General features: G+C 40.7%; 1 protein-coding gene across 2 annotated transcripts; it reads left to right on the top strand.

The window, feature by feature from the left end:
* Nucleotides 1-80: 80 nt before the first annotated feature.
* Nucleotides 81-19,924, top strand: aldh18a1 (aldehyde dehydrogenase 18 family, member A1). Of its 2 annotated transcripts, none has more exons than XM_033611105.2 (18): nt 81-399; nt 618-722; nt 4,253-4,404; nt 5,557-5,706; nt 5,896-6,000; nt 6,122-6,280; nt 7,842-7,932; nt 8,295-8,419; nt 9,921-10,065; nt 12,304-12,377; nt 12,588-12,687; nt 13,100-13,320; nt 13,811-13,948; nt 14,066-14,261; nt 14,406-14,527; nt 14,637-14,823; nt 16,175-16,270; nt 17,290-19,924. In XM_033611105.2, exons 2-18 carry the CDS (start codon nt 632-634, stop codon nt 17,484-17,486), a joined length of 2,349 nt encoding a protein of 782 aa, XP_033466996.1. In that variant the 5' UTR covers nt 81-399; nt 618-631; the 3' UTR covers nt 17,487-19,924. The 2 variants fall into 2 exon arrangements, with proteins under 2 accessions (XP_033466996.1, XP_033466997.1); XM_033611106.2 differs by having other exon boundaries at nt 6,122-6,274.
* Nucleotides 19,925-20,767: the final 843 nt, after the last annotated feature.

The raw sequence follows: 20,767 nt of genomic DNA on the forward strand, positions 1-20,767 counted from the left end.
GCATCACTTCCGTTCGTCTTCCGCATTTCGCCGGTTAGCTAAACGTCACATCCTGCCACTTCACCGTTAATTTATGATGTTAAAAACAATATTTTAAAGTCAACCAAAAGTGATATATAATACTTAGTCCTTTAGTTTTAGCGGTGTTTAACGTACAGACGGTGAGGTGACGTTAGCACACGGTCGGTGTTCACTGTTTGCAAACCGCGGTGACAGTTTCATCAGCAGCTCAGTCAGTCAGGGGAGGAGTCGTGCCCTGCAGAGTCCACCTCTGTTCAAGTATTTGGGTGATAAATGGAGGAATAACCGGTTAGAGAAGATGAAAAAAACTCAGTAGAAGACGTTTCACGGGACAGGTGCTTCCACAGGACAAACTGTGCTGGGACTGCAGGAGGTTAAGTAAGAACAAACACTTTTATTATTTCACCATCTAAAGGACCAGAAGAGTAGTTATAGTTTAACTGCACATCAGGACACATGGGATCACTTTTTATGTTGTCATTTAATTATATAACTCACCTCTGATTTCTCCATGTAATACCACAGTTAAACTCTTTGATGCTGATACATTGTACATGTGTGTTTCTGACTCCCTGTATGTCTCTGTGATTGTAAAGGCATTACATTGACCATGCTGCTGCACAGACTGACCCTGTGTTCAAGGATCCCACTGGATCACCAGAGACACGTATGCCGGCTGCTCACCAGACCTCTGACACAAGGCAAGCCCTGCTGCAGTGTCACAGTGTGTGATACAGTTTTATCTCATGTAAACACTGTGTAGATTATACAGTCTGTTCTCAGTCATCCAGCACCCTCAGATCTTTAGATAAAAACAAAGTATTCTGATTTGTGATGAATCATATAAGTCATTTTTAAGCAAAAGTGTCAAACATTTTCCACTTCTAACTTCTCGACTTGAACATTTGCTGCATTCCTTTTTTTAAGTGTCTGTCAACTGATATTATGGGGTTTTAGAGTGTTGTTTGACAAAACCAGCAATATTAGGACGTCACGTTGGGCTTTAGTGACCCATGATGGAAACCTTTCATTGTTTTCTTACATTTTATAGACCCAACTTTTGTTGATTTATTAAAAAGTAACCACAATTAATAAAATAGTTTGTTGTGGCCTTGAAATTAGTTACTATTTTAATAATTTATGAAGCCATTCATCAAGCAGAAATGCCAAATACTGTATTTACATTTCTCTGTTTGTTATTACTGTAAAAAAAAAAGTCAGAATTTGGCTGTTGCGCTGACAAAACAAGCAATTTGAAGACCTCATCTCACGGTCAGTGGAAAATACGATGGGCATTTTTTACTGTTTTCTGTCATGAAATAGTCTAGAATAGAATAGAAATAACTTTGTTCATCACAGAGGGGAAATTCAACTGTCCAGCAGCTCATAAAAGACAAAAAACAACAACCATACCTCCCCTCATCAACAACACTGTTGTATTAAAAAAAAAAACATAAAATAATATAAGTTAAAATAAGTGCATAAATAGAAATTAAAAATCAAATTAAATTAAAATTAAATAATGCAGTCCAGTCCAGTTGTGACTAATGTGATGTGTGTGAGTGTGTGTGACTTGATTCACAATTTATTGAAAAACTAACAGATGACACGAGAAGGAAAATCACAGAGCTGCAATGGTTATTCGATTTATCAATTAGTTGCCAACTTTTGAATTAACTGCCAAATGATATGAAGATCGATTCACTGATTTTCAATTATTATTTCTTTGCCTTTATTAGATAGGACAGTCTAAGTGTGAAAGGGGGAGAGAAAGAGGAGATGACCCGTAGCAGAAGGCAGCAGGCTGGAATCAAACCTGTGGCCGCAGCGGCGAGGACACTGCCTTAGTATATGAGACGCCTGCTCTACCCACTAAGCCACTGGGTGCCCTGATGTGAATAATGCTTTAAGAAAAAAAGTCAAAATCCTCTGATTCCAGCTTCTTAAATGTGAATGTCTTCAGGTTTCTTTCCTCCTCTGTGACACTATTCACCATTTTCTGATCAAACAACTAGCTGATCAACTGAGACAATAATGAAGAGATCAATCAACAAATAATTGGTAGTTGCAGCCTAGTAATTAGTTTTAGCCTTTAGTTTTCTCCTGAATGTAGACAAACACGTTCCTGATTGTGTTCAACACAGTGAGCACAGCGTCTGCAGGCAGATGTGCTGAATTCCAGACGTGTATCTAACACACTGTGCAAACTTTGACTGAGAAGTTGTGCCTGCAGGGAGTTTTCTGACCTACTCTAGTCAGAACAAGATGTGATCGGCCTCTCCCCCTCTCTCCCTCTGTCTGTCTCTCTCTCTCTCTCTCTCTCTCTCTCTCTCTCTCTCTCTCTCTCCCTCTGTCTCTCTGTCTCTCCCCCTCTCCGTCTCTCTGTCTGTCTGTCTCTCTGTCTGTCTCCCTCTCTCTGTCTGTCTCCCTCATGCGCTTCATTGCTTCGCAGAGATGTGTAATGTCAGCACAGGCTTTTTTCTGTCCGCCCCGCTGATGTGGCAGTTTGAAGGCTGTGATTATCTGTTTCCCAGGTTACAGATGAATGTAGGGGCCGGCTTTACTCTGTTTGTCTCTGTCATGTAATCAATGTAAAACAGAAAAACATGCGTGTTTGCACATTTATGTCATGTTTGCAATGTTCTGTGTAGAAAGGTTTACATTAATACATTGATTTGTTGTTAAAGCACAGTTTTTAAACAGTTGAAGGCTGCTTACACCACTGCTGTTTTTTACTTGTTATTTTGCTTTCTGATGTCATTTTCAGCAACTAACTAAATGTCTCTATATAAATTACATGAGAGCAAAGGTGGATTTTCTGCCCTTCAAGGACTGTTGATTAGTAGTAATAATAGTAGTCTTTATTTATAGGGCACTTTTCAAAAACAGTGTTTTTCACAAGGCAGCAAGATAAAACACACAGGTCATAAAATCAGCAGGTTTTAAAAGAAACAGATTAAGAAAAAACAATTTGGTCTATAAAAATGTTATCCTTTGAAAGGAAATTAGAACTCAAGTAAAATCAGGAAAGACTCTCCAATAAAAGTATGTTGTAAGAAGGGACTTAAAAAGAGATCATTGACTTGGTCGACCTGATTTCCTTAGGCGGATCGTTCCAGAGCCTCTGGGCCCTGACAGCAAACGCTCTGTCCCCTTTGGTCTCTGGAACAGACCAAATACCTTGATTGGAGATATAGCTGGGAGAGAGACCATGAGTGATCAGTAAAATCTTAAAATCTATTCTAAAACATATTGGGCCACAACGATTAGTTGACTGATCGACTATTAAAATAATTGGTGACTATTTTAGTAGTCGACTTTTCGGTTAGAGTCATTTTTCATAGAAAAGTACTATAAAAGTACCCCAAAATACTCTTATTACGGCTTCTTACGTTCAAATATTGGCAGCTTTACACATTCTCCCATGACAGTGAGCTAAAACCCTTTGGCGTGAGTACAAAACAAGACATTAGATGACATAATTTTGGGGTTTGGGAGAGACAGACCGACATTTTTCAACATTTTAACACATTTTACGATAAAATGATTAGTCGACTAATCGAAGAAATAATCGACAGATTAGTCGACTAATTGAAGAAATAATCGACAGATTAGTCGATAACAAAAATAATAGGTTTTTTTGTGTGTGTCTTTTTTATGTATTTATTTTATTTTTTATTTTATATATATATATATATATATATATATATATATCAGTGTTTACACAAATGAACTATTCTGCCAATCTGTCTAGACAATATGAAATGATCAATAAAAAATTTCATTACAAACAAACAAACAAAAGAAGAAAATAATCGTTAGTTGCAGGCAGCCCTAAAAACATACTGGGAACCAGTGTAAAGAGGCTCAAACTGGAGTGGTGTGTTCACGTCTCTTGGTTTTGGTTAAAATCCTGGCAGCTGAATTCTGTACAGTCCATTAATAGAGTTTTGATTCAGGCAAGAAAAGAGGCTGTTGCAGTGATCCAGGTATGAAGAGATGAAGACATGTAAAATAGTCTCTTTGTATTTGAAAGTTAAGTTAAAATGTTTCTTAGATGATAAAAACACGATTGTACAAGCTTATTCACAACAAATTATTCACAACAGAATAGTCTGCTTTTCATATCTGCTCAGAGTTACTTCTTGTGTCTAGCTGATGAGGAGCACTGAAATAAGTGATGAAACACTTTTCTCCAGTGATGTAACAACATCATCTTCTCCCTCTACAGTTCCCCATGGGAGGGCCCACGGCAGCTCCTTCGCACACCGCGGTGAACTGCGTCAGGCCAAGAGGATCGTAGTCAAGCTCGGCAGTGCTGTGGTCACCCGTGGAGATGAGTGCGGTCTGGCTCTGGGGAGGCTGGCCTCCATTGTGGAGCAGGTGAGAGTCCAAATACCAGCACGATCTGTACTTTAATGAAGTATAAAATAAGTCAGGGTGTAGACCAGCTCACAATTAAATATTTAGATTAATTTTTTAGTATAATTTTACTGATTTGAACTTTTTTTTTAAAATAACTCTTTTATTGTTACATATTCAATTTTCTGTTTCCTTTCCTACTTACTATTTAATACCTGATCGTGAGTAGGCATGCAACTGGCAATTACTTTCATATTTGATTACTATGACGATTATTTTCTTCATGAATCAATAGAGTATTTTGTCAATAAAATGTCCCAAAATAGCGAAACATGCCTTTTGTAACTTCCCAGAGCTCAAGGTGACATGTCAGATGGTATGTTTTATCTGATCACCACTCCAGAAATACAAATATGTTCAGTTTATTATCACGTATGACGAAGAAAAGTGTCAAATTCTCACATTTAAGAAGCATGAAACCAGCAAATTTCTAGCTTTTTGTTTAAAAACATTACTTTTACATGACTATTTGATTATCAAAATACTTGCCAATTAATTTTCTGTCAATCACCTAATTGCTTAACTAATCTTTGCAGCTTTTTTTTTATGAGATATAATGTGACCTTAAACCAAATTACTAGACAGAGGAGCAAACACCCTTGAAAAAGAGGATCGACATCTCAGCTAGACTCCTTGATTTGATAAAGTTCATATGGTGTCTCGTCACGCACATAATTTTAGTTTTATTTTCCCATTTCTTGAAACACCTTTCCGATCAAACAATACAACAGGCAAATGGACTTATGTTGTCATAGAATAATGAAATATTCAACAACATTTTTTCTCTGGCAACAATGCCCTGGATTATCTACCAAACATGCTGTGAGCAGTTTCAAAGGGTTTGTTTCTTTGGTAGAAAATTGTTTCTGGAAAGACACACTGCATTTCATTTTTTAGATGTAACTTTCCTTGCTTTGAGCACCACAGGTTTAATTCCATTCACCCCATTATATTGGGGTGGAGGCAGATTTCACAGGGACAGATGTCATCAATTAAAACATAAAATAAAATCATGGTTAGTTACCACAAGGGGTGAGTAAGACAATATGTCGTTATGTAATTTGGGTGAACCAGCCCTGTGTTTGAGTCCTAATTGGGCGTATTGTTTTGCAGGTGGCCATGCTGCAGAATCAGGGCCGGGAGATGATGATCGTCACCAGTGGAGCGGTGGCTTTTGGCAAGCAGAGATTAAGACATGAGATCCTGCTGTCCCAGAGTGTCCGACAGGCGCTGCACTCAGGACACAATCAGCTCAAAGACATGGTGAGGAAAGCTGGAGGAATGTGTGGAGGCTTACAGTAATGTGAAAATGTAAATTATCTCTGTCTGGGTTGAAACTTTCAGTCATGTAAAAAGAGGTGTAGCTTAATGTTTCCTGAAATTGTTTTTGATTAGTGTTGATCTAACTCTGTGGTAGGTAGTTTATGTTCATGTACTGTATGTGTGTTGCAGTCTCTGCCGGTGCTGGAGGCCCGGGCCTGTGCTGCAGCCGGACAGAGCGGCCTGATGGCCCTGTATGAGGCCATGTTCACCCAATACAGCACTTGCACTGCACAGGTACTTCTATACTTCATAGGAAAGCAATCACTTTAAAGTGCTTAAGAAGCATGTACTATGCAGAGTAACATATTTAAATCTTACTCTGTCACTCACTGCTCTCTGTTAACTCCGCTGTCAGGTCCTGGTGACAAATCTGGATTTCCATGATGACCAAAAGAGGCAGAACCTGAACAGCACGCTGCAGGAGCTGCTCCGCATGAACATCGTGCCCATCATCAACACCAATGATGCCGTGGTGCCCCCGCCGGAGCCCAATAGCGACCTGCAGGGGGTAAATGTGGGTACAGACAGCATGGGGGCAGCGCTGGTAGAGGTGACGATGGCGGAGGCAGCAGGGGTGTTGGAGTGGTTGAAAGAGACAGTGTTTGTATAGTGTAGACGGACACTGTTCATTAGCTACATTTTTTTTTTTTTTTTTTGAAACACCTCTGCCACCCTGCCTCACCTCATCAGCCCTGCACTCAACCATTAAGGCATGTGCATGCAGGGAGGGGATGGATGGCAGTGCATGCAGTCACTGGGGAGAAGGTGCTCTCAGGAGGGGCCGGGACTAACTCCTGTAGGTAGACTCCTTCTTTTACCTGCTCACCTGTAGAAATAACTAACACATCTTTGTCTTGGCGATGATTCTACCTCGTTCTCTCTCTCATTTCACAGCTAAGGCTGATTGCTGTACTTGGCATGACACAGCCTGTTGGCAAATTGGCAAAGTATTGTAGTAGTGTTATGAAAAATTAGAAAGGATTTTCAAGTAAACTTAGGGCGCTTTCACACTTAAACTGTTTGGTTCGGTTAAAATGAAATCAGGTCTGTCTGCATGGTCAGAACAGTTCATTTGGGCTGTCAGTCAAACCCTGGTGAGGACCAGGCTGCAGTTTGTTTATGATGTGAAAGCAAATGAACCAAACACAGGATTTTCTGATCACAGATACATGATTTCAGCATGATCTCAAAAGCTAAACAACTAATAAGTCCATCTGCTGATCATGAACCTGTTCAGGACGTGAGCCTGCAGATGATCTCTATCAGGTCTATCATATAACCTATTTATGCTAATCATTTGGTAACATGTATGCACGTCAGCCTGGGTTTTTCCCCCCTAATTAAAAGGACAAAAGCTTTTAAAACTGCTGTGCTCGTATCCGACTCAGTTTACTTTGTCAGTTCATTAAAAAGTTTTGTGACAGCAATCCTGCAGTAATGACCCCTGAATCATTACCGTACAAGACGCCTCTGCTTCGTGCAGCTGATTTGCAGTCTAATAATACTAATAATGCTCTTTGACACTACAGAACAAAAATAAATACATCAGTAGCATTAAAGTGCTGCATAAACTTCTGATGATCAATCATCATCAGCATTTGATTTCCTCACGTGGGTCCTGGTGCAGAAAGACAGTCACCAAATCTGTCCAGACAGTTACCTGTCAGCTGGTATGACTTCATGTTTGTTCCTATTGGTTTTGGACCAAAACTAAAAACCAGCAATTTATCTTTTTTTTCCCCTTGTTCCAGATCAAATGAACCGAACAACAGGTGTGAAAGCACCCTAGCGTGGACTTAATGTGGCTGTTTGTCATCCAGAAAAAAATTGGACTGGTTTACAGAGACTGACCTTTTGGTCACTGATTACCTCCCTGTTTCTCTGTCACAGTTCCTAAAATTTTCCCTGATGGTCCAGCACAGACAGTTCAGTAATAGCAGCACATAAGTGTTTAGATGTTTCTCTCTATTTACCAGCCTTCCTCTAACCCTTAAGAAAACACTTAGCTGGGTAAATGGCAGATGGCTGACTTTCCGTCTTCAGGAGCTTACATCAGCGATTTTCTGGTTCTGTAGGTGATCAGCATTAAGGACAATGACAGTCTGGCGGCGCGGCTAGCCGTGGAGATGAAGGCTGACCTCCTCATCGCACTGTCTGACGTGGAAGGTATGTGCGGTTACCACAACAACAGTCTGGGTCAGCTGTTAGGTAACAACACCATCTGTCTGTGCTCTTCACCGGGATAAAAAAACACACACCCCTCTCAGGGTCAACTGAGAGTCGTACGAAAGAGACAAACACAGACCTTCTGCATTTGTGTTTGAAATTGATGCTGATGGGGTTGCCATAAGGTGTGCACGTGAGTGTGTCATGGCTGAGGGTCCATTCACTATCAGTAGATGTAGATATTTATTATCACTTTGTTTATTGATTTGCAAGGCGTTCGTATACAGTACATGTGACAAAGGTTTTAGAGTTGTGTGTCATGCTCTATCAGACCCATGTTTGAGCAATTGTTGATTCCTTAGGACTGTACAACAGCCCCCCAGGAACAGATGATGCCAAGCTCATTGACATCTTCTACCCTGGAGACCAGCAGTCCATCACCTACGGCACAAAGTCCAGAGTGGGGATTGGAGGCATGGAGGCCAAGGTACGTTACAAGTCCTCATTTACTGTGTTAAATACACTGTTTATTTACTTTCAAGATAAACGCCTTATCTTAGTAGACACTCATCAGGTGGGCAAAGTGCAGAGCTTCTTGTACTTTAATTTTGTACACATGTTTAGAGGGTGAGTACTTTTACTTTTGATATTTTAAGCATTTTTAAAAAACATTTTGAAGTAGATTTTAAATGCAGCAGGACTCTAACTTGTTAAGTGTAAAGTTAACGCTGTTGTAATGATACTTTCTATGTTATTGTCTTTCTGTCCAGTGAATCCCATGTCCAGTGTACAAGCTGACATTTCCACCCATTTATTTTCTGTAACCACTTTTCCTCTTAGGGGTTATAGGAAGCTAACATTTATATATATATATATATATATATCGTCCTCAAGCTTGGGTCCTCTACCAGAGGCCTGGGAGTTTGAGGGTTCTGAGCAGTATCTTCTTAGGTTCCTAGGACTGTGGCCCTTTGGACAGAGACCACAGATGTTGTACCTGGAATCAGCTGGAGCCACTCTCCCAGTTTGGGGGTCACAGCCCCGAGAGCTGCGATTACCACTGGCACTGCTATTGCCTTTACTCCCCACATCTTTTCTAGCTACATCTGTCACCACTTCCTTCTGTTGTTAGTTGATCAACACGATTGGTTGGTTAACCAACCATCACCGGTTTGTCAGTCTGATTTTAGCAGGACTTTAACTTATGCAAAGTTTATTTTAGTCCGCAGTGATAGTGTTTGATGTCGCTTGTGATTAACAGCCCCGCCTCTTTCACATGAACACGCTCATGGCTGGATAGGAAAACCCAGAGTTGACTTAGTAGTTGATAACCGGCTTTGTAGTGCCAGTTATCCAGATGGTTAGTCAATGGGTTAGTCAAGCCAGATAACGAAAAGATAACCTGGGTAAGTTGAACTGGCTTCATAGTACAGGCCTCTGCTGGCAGTTGGCTTCAGGTGTGTTTAATCGAGCCCTTATGACTGAATGGGTGCACCTGTAGAATTCTGCATCACTTTTGTTCTCTGTGTGAATCCTCCTTTGCTGCACCACACTTTTCCTCTGACTGCTGCACCAGAGAAGAAGACTAACAAAGGGCACTTTTTAAGGCACAGCTCAGCCCTTGTGAACCACTGTATTGGTACTGTAACATCAGTAAAAGGTTTAAGTGCTTGTTCCACCACTGCCTGCAGTTCCTACACTGTCAGAATTGTGTAGCACCTTTGATAACCATTGTTATCCTGCTGAACCATTTAAAGTCAGCTATACTGTAGCAAAGTGTTTATGTGGGCATTTCCTGACCCTTCCCTCTGATCAAAGTGAGACAACAAAAACATATAACATGCTTTCCTGCTTCTTCCTATATGTCTAAGGTAATATTTGTTTTTGACATTTACACTGAGATTGTAACTCGTCATTTTAAAAAGTAAAGACTTCAAGTAGAGATTTTAAAGAGACCCGTTTTTAATTGTGTGTTTGTTTTCCTGCAGGTAAAGGCTGCTCTCTGGGCCCTACAAGGTGGCACCTCAGTGGTCATTGCAAACGGCACCCACCCCAAAGTAACAGGTCACGTCATCACTGATATCGTGGAGGGCAAAAAGGTGGGGACCTTCTTCTCTGAGATCAAACCTGCTGGTGAGTTAACCTGGGCCGAATGCTCTCTGTCAAAACCTCCTCTCACATTTGTATTACTGCAGCCATGCTAAAGTTGTAGCTTCTGTTGTTTTATATTAGGACGGTCTAGCTAAAGTGAACCCAGTCTAAACAACAGTCCTGCAATTAATCATGTCTTCAGGAAGGTTATAATTGTTTGTGATAATTATTTCGTTTAAGGGTTTTGATTTAGTGTTAGGAGGATGTAGTTTGCAAACCAACCGCCAAAAAAATTGGAGAATTGTATGTTTCTGCATAAATATATTACATTTTCATGACATTACGTAGCAGTCTGTTGAAACTCAACATCTGAACAATGCTGTCGTTAATGTGTGGTTACGTATAGGCACAAAAAACACTATAGAAAGAAAATTCAAAAAACCGAGGCTCTCGGAGTAGGAAAATAAAAAGCTTTTATTAAGTCATGGCTTTGTTCTGATTAAAAATGTCGACATGTTTCGGCCGTGTGGGCCTTCATCAAGACAAATAAAGAGACTCTCCTTCAGACAGCCTCTTAACACTAGTAAACAGTCACATGATCAGCGTGGCCAGGTGGAATCTCTTCACCTGATTGGGGTGAGCAAACAGATCAATTAGGAGCAACAGAGAGAACACATATCATACCATCAAAACATCACAAGCAGGAGAGAAATATACAATTTTTTAAGTGTTTCAATTTTAAAGTAATATCTTCAAAGTGTATAAGGCATAAAAACACTGCCAGGTAGAAGAAAAAAAAAAGGAATAAAGAAAAAGTACTCTGAAATTTCAGAGTACTTTTTCTTCATTCCATTTTTTTTTTTTTTTTTTTTTTTTGTCCCAAATAAATCATTTGCATTCTAAGGTCATTTAGAAAAGGTTCGAAGATGTTTTTGAGAACATAGTCATAGTCTTGAGAAATAATTGTTAGATCTTCTATCTTAAAAATCTTACTTATATAAATTAAAACAATGAATTATTTACCTTTTTTTTTTTTTTTCTTCTGCCTGGCAGTGTTTTTATGCCTTATACACTTTGAAGATATTACTTTAAAATTGAAACACTTAAAAAATAGAACTTTAGAGATGTTTCCATCTTTGAGAATCTTTGGTATTTTGTATTATTGTTGTTATTTTTGTTATTATTGTATATTTCTCTCCTGCTTGTGATGTTTTGATGGTATGATGTGTGTTCTCTCTGTTGCTCCTAATTGATCTGTTTGCTCACCCCAATCAGGTGAAGAGATTCCACCTGGCCACGCTGATCATGTGACTGTTTACTAGTGTTAAGAAGCTGTCTGAAGGAGAGTCTCTTTATTTGTCTTGATGAAGGCCCACACGGCCGAAACATGTCGACATTTTTAATCAGAACAAAGTCATGACTTAATAAAGGCTTTTTATTTTCCTACTCCCTCGCCTCGGTTTTTTGAATTTTCTTTCTGTCACTTTTTTGATCCCCACACCGAAGAGCACCAGAAGCACACTTTTTCTACACCCAGCAGCACTCCATGCACCTCAAGTTGTACAAAAAACACTATGTTTAAAGTTGGAAATGCACTGATGTCTCTGTAAAAACAACTGCTTTTCGTGGCACTGTTTCCACTGGGGAAAACTGTGAGGGGTCCCTAAAAAAAAAAACCCACCCATGTTTAGGGGCCTGGAAACACAGGAACGACACGCTAAAAACCATCAGGTTTTGTTGTTGTTTGTCTTGAACATTGGTCTGCAGCATAGCCAGCATCTCACCAAGGTGACATGCTATCCACCCTCCCCTCCGCCTTCCGATGACAAAATCAGATCATATATTACATCACTTTAGAAACGATGATGTGTATGAAATGTGCAAATGTAACATATTTGTGGTTTGCAGAAACATATGGTGCCAACATTTTCTTCTGTTGACTGGCCTGGTGGTGGTTTGTGGTGCTCATGAATTATACTGGGAAGTGTAATATTTTGTATACAGTGTTTTTGTCAATGAGAACAGATTAAATTGAATGAAACACCTCATTAAAACCCAGTACAGCTCAACAGCACCACAAACTACAACCTCCAAATCAGAAAACATCTTAAAGTTGAATCAACACCTCTGAAACAATTTCAACAAAACCTAAATATGATAACATTCATGAAGATATGATTTTATTTCAGGACTGTTGTTTTAGCTTAAACTAGATGAACCTGAAACTGGCAACTAAATGTTCTTTGAGTGAAGCCTGTTCTGTCACTGACCCTTTACTAGGCCCAACTGTGGAGCATCAGACAGAAATGGCTCGCACCTCTGGAAGAACCCTGGCCTCCCTGCACCCAGACCAGGTGCCAAATTGTTTTGAATAAGGATCATTATTTGTGTTTAAGGATTTTAGTTTAATCGTAAAAAATATATTAGTTCAGGTTATAAACACATGTTCTTTGAATAAATAGGCCAAAGCTTACCTTTTTATCAGATATGGACAAACTCTGACCCCTTGTGGACACACGTACTCCATGCTCATCCTGCCTGTGTTTGGTTTACTGTGTCATCAGAGGAGTGAGATCATCTGCCATCTAGCAGAGCTGCTGACTGAAAAGAAGGAGGAGATTCTGGCTGCCAACAAGATGGACATGGACCTGGCTGTAAATGCAGGTAACAGAGCACCTCAGTCAGTCAGTTGGTCAGGTTTAGAGAGGATGTAGCAGTGTGGTACTCGGTAAAGTTTGTAGCTCTGTTCAAGTTTTTGAAGCCCATAATATTTACTTAGTGTATATATATTTTTTGTTGCTATTGAACTAATCATAGGGATATAAGCTTATGATCCATAAGCAGATTTGATATCAACAGATTCCTCTCTGGCAGGAAATAATAAGTGTAATTACAATCATTATATTGCCACACAGACTTGTATAATTTTGTAAATATTTCCAAATATGCAGCTTAACTCATATCTGTCCACCAGAGGGCGACTTTACCACTCTCTATGCTTTGCCTCTGTTGATGAGAGTTCGATCATATATCCACTGATAGCAAAGTGTAACCTTGCTCTCCGTCCTTTCTACAGGCCATTTACCGCCAGCCATGTTGAAGCGTCTGAGCTTGTCACCTGCCAAACTCAACAGCTTGGCCATAGGTTTGCGCCAGATAGCCGTGGCCGCCCAGGACAGTGTGGGTCGTGTGCTGCGCAGGACCAGGGTGGCTCACAACCTGGAGCTGGAGCAGATCACTGTGCCCATCGGAGTTCTGCTGGTCATCTTTGAGGCCCGGCCTGACTGCCTGCCGCAGGTATCCAGGCAGAGCTGCACTAACACAAACAGATCTGGAAGTTTAAAGATTTTTTTTGTATTCACTGGCTTCCTGTCTTTCAAGGACACTATTGGTTTATAAAGCTCTGAATGCTTTAGGGCCCAAATTTCTGATCTTCTGCTTCATTGTGAACCATCCAGACCTCTCAGGTCTCCTGGGACAGGTCTGCTTTGTGTCCTCAGAGTTGAGACTAAACACAGGAAGGCAGCGTTTAGTTTTTAAGCACCACGTATCTGTAACAAACTCCCAGAAAGCTGCAGGTCTGCGTAACTCAGTTCTTTTAAACCAGGGCTTATTTTAAATGTCCTTTTTATATCGTCTTTCTTTTGTCTTTCTGCTGAAAAGTGCCATGTAAATAAACGTGCCTTGCCTTATTTAGAGTTTTAGCAAATGCAAACAGCCTAAGTATTAAGATAACTTTCTTGAAATGACCGCAGTAATATCACAAACCCTGTGTGTGTTTCTCCAGGTGGCAGCACTGGCCATAGCCAGTGGCAACGCCCTCCTTCTGAAGGGAGGCAAAGAGGCAGCCAACACCAACCGTGTCCTCCACCAGCTCACCCAGGAAGCCCTCTCCATGCATGGTGTCAGCGAGGCTGTGCAGCTGGTAAAATGTTTCATATACATTTATCATAAGCCAATACAAGCACATTTCATGGAAAGGGGGAACTCAGATGTCATAGCATGTAGCTGCTGTGGCTGACAAACCTGTATCTGTCACAAGGTGAGCACTCGTGAGGAGGTGGAGGATCTGTGCCGTCTGGACAAGATGATCGACTTGATTATCCCCCGAGGTTCGTCTCAGCTGGTGAGGAACATTCAGCGGGCGGCCAAGGGCATCCCGGTGCTGGGTCACAGTGAGGGTATCTGCCACGTCTACGTCGATGCAGAAGCCAGCGTTGACAAAGTCATCAAAATTGGTCAGCGTTAATGAATCTCCTTGCTGATTTGACCTGTAGAAGTTTGTGTGCATTTCTACTGTATGAGTAAATTAACACGGCTCATTTTGATTTTAGATTACAACTAAGAATATGTTAGTAATTGACTGATACTTTCTGTTCCAGTCAGAGACTCCAAGTGCGACTACCCTGCTGCGTGTAATGCCATGGAAAGTCTACTGATTCACAGGGACATCCTCAGGACTCCACTGTTTGACCAGATCATTGACATGCTGCGCACCGAACGGGTAAAATATCATCCAAAATAAGCTGATTGACCTTTTAAAATGTATTTATTTATAAATATCCTTGTTATCTCATTTAATTTCTTTCTTTTAATCTGTATCGTGTCCTTAGGTGAAGATTCACGCAGGCCCTCGGTTCGCCTCCTACCTGACATTCAGCCCATCAGAGGCCAAGTCCCTGCGGGTAGAGTACGGTGACCTGGAATGCTGCATGGAGGTGGTGGACAGCATGCAGGAAGCTGTGGACCATATTCACAAGTATGGCAGCTCCCACACAGACGTTATCATCACAGAAAACGGTAGGTGGCCTAGTGTGTTTGTGCCAGTATTTTGTTGATCTCCCTCTCTGCCAATTTGCATTTTAAAATGGCAAAAATACATAATTTCTTTCATGCATCTTCCTGTAGATGTCCAATCTTTATCAACTTCTCAGTCTCTCGATTCACCTTCCTCATTCATCTCACTTCCTGCCACAGTGACTAATGAGCAGTGACACTTTGTTGTCAGGATGAGTGCATAGCCTCCCTGTGCGACTCCAATGCAGGGGACAGAGCCCGTTTAAAATGTAGAGCAGATGCTAAAACCCAGTTTAAAAGACTTGTCCCTGTCATAACTTTAGGTCACGTTTAAACACATTTCTGTCTTTCAAGTGAGCCATCACACCAAATCTTTCCAACTCGTGTTGATTGGAACCATGCTGTGCAGTGTCCAGAGTATTTCCTGATGTAAAGGCTGAGGCCGTATTGCATGCGGACAGTGTTGAAAACCAACATATTGCAATTTCTGAGACACGTTCATTTGGCGGTCGATTTTTGGGAATATCATGAAATGTTGATGGGAACTAAAGCCGTCACATGAATCGCGCCGTTCGTGTCATGGATGGACTGCAACAAAAGGAACCATTCGTCAAAAAGAGTGCGCGACAAGGCTGATGTGCACATCCCTCATTAAAGGAGGATGAAATACAGATATGCAAAATATTTTGTGTGTCTTTGAGTGACCAGAATAAAAGTGAGCAGCATTTGAAACATGCAAGAGAATGTGCTTGTCACATTTCTACACTGAGGATTATTCTCACCTGCAGTGGAGGATGTGTTGCTGCCATCTGGTGACCACAGAAGGTATCTCAGTGAATTAAAATATACCCTGCCACCTGTGTCTGTCAGATACAGTCAAGATAGAAAGGATAGCTACAGTAGATAGAAAGATACACCATGTAAAATATATCTGACATGATGAAGTATAGACTTAGGAAGACAGGTAGATAGGTAGGTGCAATAGATAAGACACTGGATAAGATAGGTAGATGGATCGGTCACAGGTGTTTATAAGTACAACAGTTACATTTACTGACAGACACATTAGCTGACTGGTAGATAATCTTTGCAGTCATCAAGAGAAAAACCTGCCTTGGCTCCTTGTGCAAAAATCTCAACCAAATTTGATTCACTAATACAATATTTGCCGAGTATCTACCTCTCATTGAGTGGGATCTAATTTCAAAGTCATATAGCAACTCAAGGATTTCTCCTGATGACATTTGGACCTGTAGTCTTGTCTACATGATCATGTCCAGCTCAGTAGTTATTGTCACTTATATAGAAGGGTGTTGGATCAGAGATACAAGGTTGTGAACTTTCTTTCTTACAGAGGAGACAGCGGAGCAGTTCCTGCATCAGCTGGACAGCGCTTGTGTTTTCTGGAATGCAAGCTCCCGTTTTGCTGATGGCTACCGCTTTGGGCTGGGTATGTGATGGCATTTTGTCAAATGTCTATTGTTGCAATGCAATCTCACTACCACTTTGTCAAATAATGATGCTTGGTCAATGGCCCGACACATCAAGCTACTACTAGAGCATCATCTAGTAGGGATGCCCCCGACTAAGAATTTTCCTAGTCAACCAATGGTCGTCATTAGTCAACTAGTCATCCGCATGTTTACGATATTAATATTTTGGGCGGGGCAACTCAATGGTTTGAGTTGAAGGTGTGAGAAAGAATAGTATCAGTAACATTGTTAACACTGTGCTACATTACAGAGAAATACAAAACCGTACTAATGAACCTTCATTAATATAGGTCTATATTTTATCTACACGTGCACGTCACACACTGAGCGAGCCGCCTGTTAATGACGCTGTCGGCAAAGCAGTAATGATTGTGCTAAGTGACTAATGGGCATGTAGCTACTTCCGTGTTTCAGATGATACGTCATGTTTGTAGTCGACCAATGAAGATGAGTTTACATATCACCTTGGGTTCGTCCTTCACCTTCTCAAAATGATCCCACACGTTGGATTTCCTGCCCGACATGTTATTAACTAGCCTGTGGAATAACTGCAGGTACCAGCCCTGGAAATTAGAGGCTGTACACATGCTGCGCCTTTAACTGCTTGTTTCATGGTTGTTGTGTTTTTTCCCTCGAATAAGCAACTAGTGAAATCTTGACGATCAGTGACCTTTCTGGTTGACTAACGTTTGGTCGACTGTTAGGGAGCAACCCTAGTTTGACCCATCCACCTCACCTCCCATCCACCTTGCTCTCTATACTACAGATGTTGCTTGCCTCGGTGTGTCACATACGGTGATGCTCTATGCATCATCCGTGATGGCCGCTGACCAAGTATCTGTATTGGACAGGTTGTCTTTTCAACAGCCTACATATTCTTACTTATTATCATTTGTCTCTCAAATAACTGCACTCTCTCAACACGTCATATGGTGTTTACTATTCTCCCTTGCTGCCTTTCTTCTTCTGTCTCCAGGAGCAGAGGTAGGTATAAGCACAGCTCGTATCCATGCCCGAGGCCCTGTTGGCCTGGAGGGGCTGCTCACCACCAAGTGGGTCCTGAGAGGCGACGGGCACACAGCAGCCGACTTCTCTGAGCAGGGTACCATGAAGTACCTCCATGAAAACCTGCCTGTCGGGCAGCCTCTCGCCGGGCAAAGGGACAGCAACTAGACCAGAGACTTTGACAGCACTCACATGGCCTTAACTTTGGTCAGTATGGTTTACACTGCCAGCCAGCAGCTCCCCCCCGGGGCCTTGTTGCAGATAATGGCTGATGTCATTGTTTTAAAGCTCTGAAGCACACAGCATGGAGAGAGAAGCTCAACACACCTTTTTATCCTTTTTATCAGCACATTCAGAAAGTTGTCCCTGTTCAGACTTCAGACTGGTACTAAGACTTTACAGTGTTAGAAATTCTACCTCAGCTTATAATTCTTTTATATAAGATGGGTAAAGTCAACCTCATACAAGGCTGTTAAATGAAGGCTGGGACATGGCTTTTGACCCCACGGGAGCTATGTGGTACGATACTTATGTTGTGTAACTGGAGCTGCGATGCTGGAGAGATACAGCAGGCATCGTTAGAAATGAAGCAATGGTCTCCGATCAGGTAGTCTAGCCTCCTTGGGTGCGCTTGGCTTGACAGACTTTTCCGGTGCACTTGAATGGATAGCATTTGATTTACAGAATTTTAATTCTACATCTTTTTTTGAAAATACATTCCTACCTACGGCTGACTACAGACGCCTTAGTGAAAAAATGAGTCATTCCTAAAATAGAGCACCAACTATTCCGCCTTTTAGCAAGTGCAGACCAGAGGTGGTGTTCAAACATTCTGACAATCCTCTCAGAGAGCTCTTAACACAACCTAAACATTTTGAGTAAGGAGTCCTAGCTTAGGAGTGATTTAGGAAGGTTCTCAGAGCAACTCTGAGCAAGGAAGGGACAGAGACTTTTACCTTAGTGAAGAGGTGTGGTTGACCCGTTGCTAGGTATGACACTTTTTTAACAGGTGTGATTGGTTGTCACAGACACCCTTTTGTGGGCCTGCAGGGTGTGGACACCCAGTGGAAATTAAATGAACTGCTGACTTTGTGTTGTCATTGTTAGTGTGTTCAATCTAATATCTCAGTGTTGTCATTTTACTATTATTTTATTTCTGGGGTTATAGCGTTGGTTGGGAAATGTGTGTGTATCCCCAGTGAGACCAACCCTACATATCATCCCTGCACAATGTGATCTGCAGCATTTAATTTACTCGCTGTCATCCAGTGTTTGAATAATATTTCTTTGACGTCTTTGTGTTTCCACCATTTTCTCCTCTGATTAAGAAACTCATAAGCCTCTTAAAAGTCCTCCTCCCTGCTCCTGACAATTTTTCACCTTAGGAGCTCTTTTAAGGTCTAAGATGCTTTGTGATACAGCCCCTGATTTTACCGTGCATGTGCCAGCCTTCGTTTAATAGCCTTACCCTCATAGGCTCCTGCAGGACTGTATGTGACAATCACAGTACTTTGGCAATAATGCATTGATTGGAGAAACTATGAACAAGAAGGACGTTAACTAAGGTTGCTTTCGTTAAGACAAAGTGAATACACACTATGTATCATACATGTGTCAAAGGAAACTGAAGTGCTTGAAATAATTTTTCAAAAGTGCAATCTCAGGACATGATTCTGAAAGTGGTGCTAATTCACAGAAACATTTCATTTCTTTAAAATGTGTGTGAGAAAACAGAATATCAAAGTATTCTTAATCCTCTATACCAGTCTGCACTTACTTTGCAAATTTAATTGTGCGAATAATGGTTATTCTGTAGCCAATAAACAGTGTTATGATGGGCATATTATATTTTTTCTAAAATATATGTAATTTATTTGAAAATAAATCCAAAAATAAGTTCCTGCTATAATTGTACATATATAACAGTAAGGCCCAGTTTTATTTTAGTTGATTGCTTTGGCTCATTGCCTCATGGTTCATTCTGACTGTACTTTAAGTGCTCTCTTTGTTCATGTAACATCAGTTTTTCTTGCTGTAATTTCAGGCTGAATTTTCCATATGTAAATGTACAGGTATTTCAATCGAATAAGGTGATAGTCCTGTTAATTTCAGACACCACAAGTTGGCATTTAATAGTAGAAAAAGGAGCTTTCTCTCAGTTAAACCAAACCCTGGTGTGTTACACATTCAGATTTCCTCTATTAAAATTTAATTACATTATGAGAATTTGTGCCATCATGAACATTTATACAAAAGTATAAGAAATATACCATTTTTTATTTAATTGCATTATAGTTACAACGCTTTTATGCATCCATTTTATTTACCATTTTTTATTTATTTGATCATTGTTACAAGTTGTGCTCATTTTTCCATGCTTTGCTGCTTTCCTGCTTGTTCATCGTGGCGCCCAGAGCCTCTGTCAGAGCGGGAACAGTAATTGACAAGCTGCCTCCTTCAAGCTGGAGGGGAGAACGCGACTGCTTTTAAATTAAGCTCTGTAACATTCCAGCCTCTGAGCTCCTATCTGATGTCTTGCAATCCACACTTAAGGATTGGTTTGGGTTGTATAATAGCAGTATTGTAGAATAAAAAAAATGTTGAAAAAGATTATTTGGATATTTTTCTTACTGTCTTTGATTTTTGCGCTTGAAATGTTGTGGATTGTTTTTTTTTTTGTTACACGTATGTTCATCTCTGTCCTGGCACTAGTCTTTCTACTTTCACAAAGAACACAAATTAATGGGGGAAAAAAAGTCGTGCTGATCTGAAAAACAGATGTCTAAAAAGGGCCTTTTTAAAGTTGCCCATAGGGGAATTCGCATTGCTGGAAGTGGGGCAAGGAAGATGGAAGACAATACTATAGAGGTTTAATTATCCAGCCATCAGAAATGAAAAGAGGGAGAAGGAGAACTGAGACTAATAATGGAATCACAGGCTTATGTTCTGGGTTTCTCTGTTTCTTTCGTTTTTCTTTCTCTCTTCCAGCATCTAAAGAATTCATTCTCTAAAACGCACTACTTACCCTTCAATCAGCTTCCCATCACAGAGTCCAAAGGGTTCAGAGATGAAGAGGGAGACAAAACTCGGATCTCACTCTTTTGTCCTTTTTATGTGTGAAGCGATTGAAAATATCATCTAAATGACTTGAGGTAGAGATGGAACAATCCAGGGACATTGAGTATTGCCTCTTTGATCCGTGGTGTTTCATAGGATTGTATTTTGCAATATCACATGCATCAAAGTTGTTTGCTACAATATCAGCAGCTGTTCAGGTGTAAGTGTGTATACCCAGTTGTTGCATTATCACCAGTTTTCTACTTAAGAAATAACAGGACACTTAGGAGTGTTTTGTTGTGATGTGGAAGGCTTCCATTGTCAGGTTACTGACTGAATTGCCTCTGCTGAGTAGTGGGTTTTGCATTGAAATGATCACATATTGGCAATAA

The sequence above is a fragment of the Epinephelus lanceolatus genome, chromosome 21 (genome assembly GCF_041903045.1).
Source record: "Epinephelus lanceolatus isolate andai-2023 chromosome 21, ASM4190304v1, whole genome shotgun sequence".
Classification (NCBI taxonomy): domain Eukaryota; kingdom Metazoa; phylum Chordata; class Actinopteri; order Perciformes; family Serranidae; genus Epinephelus; species Epinephelus lanceolatus.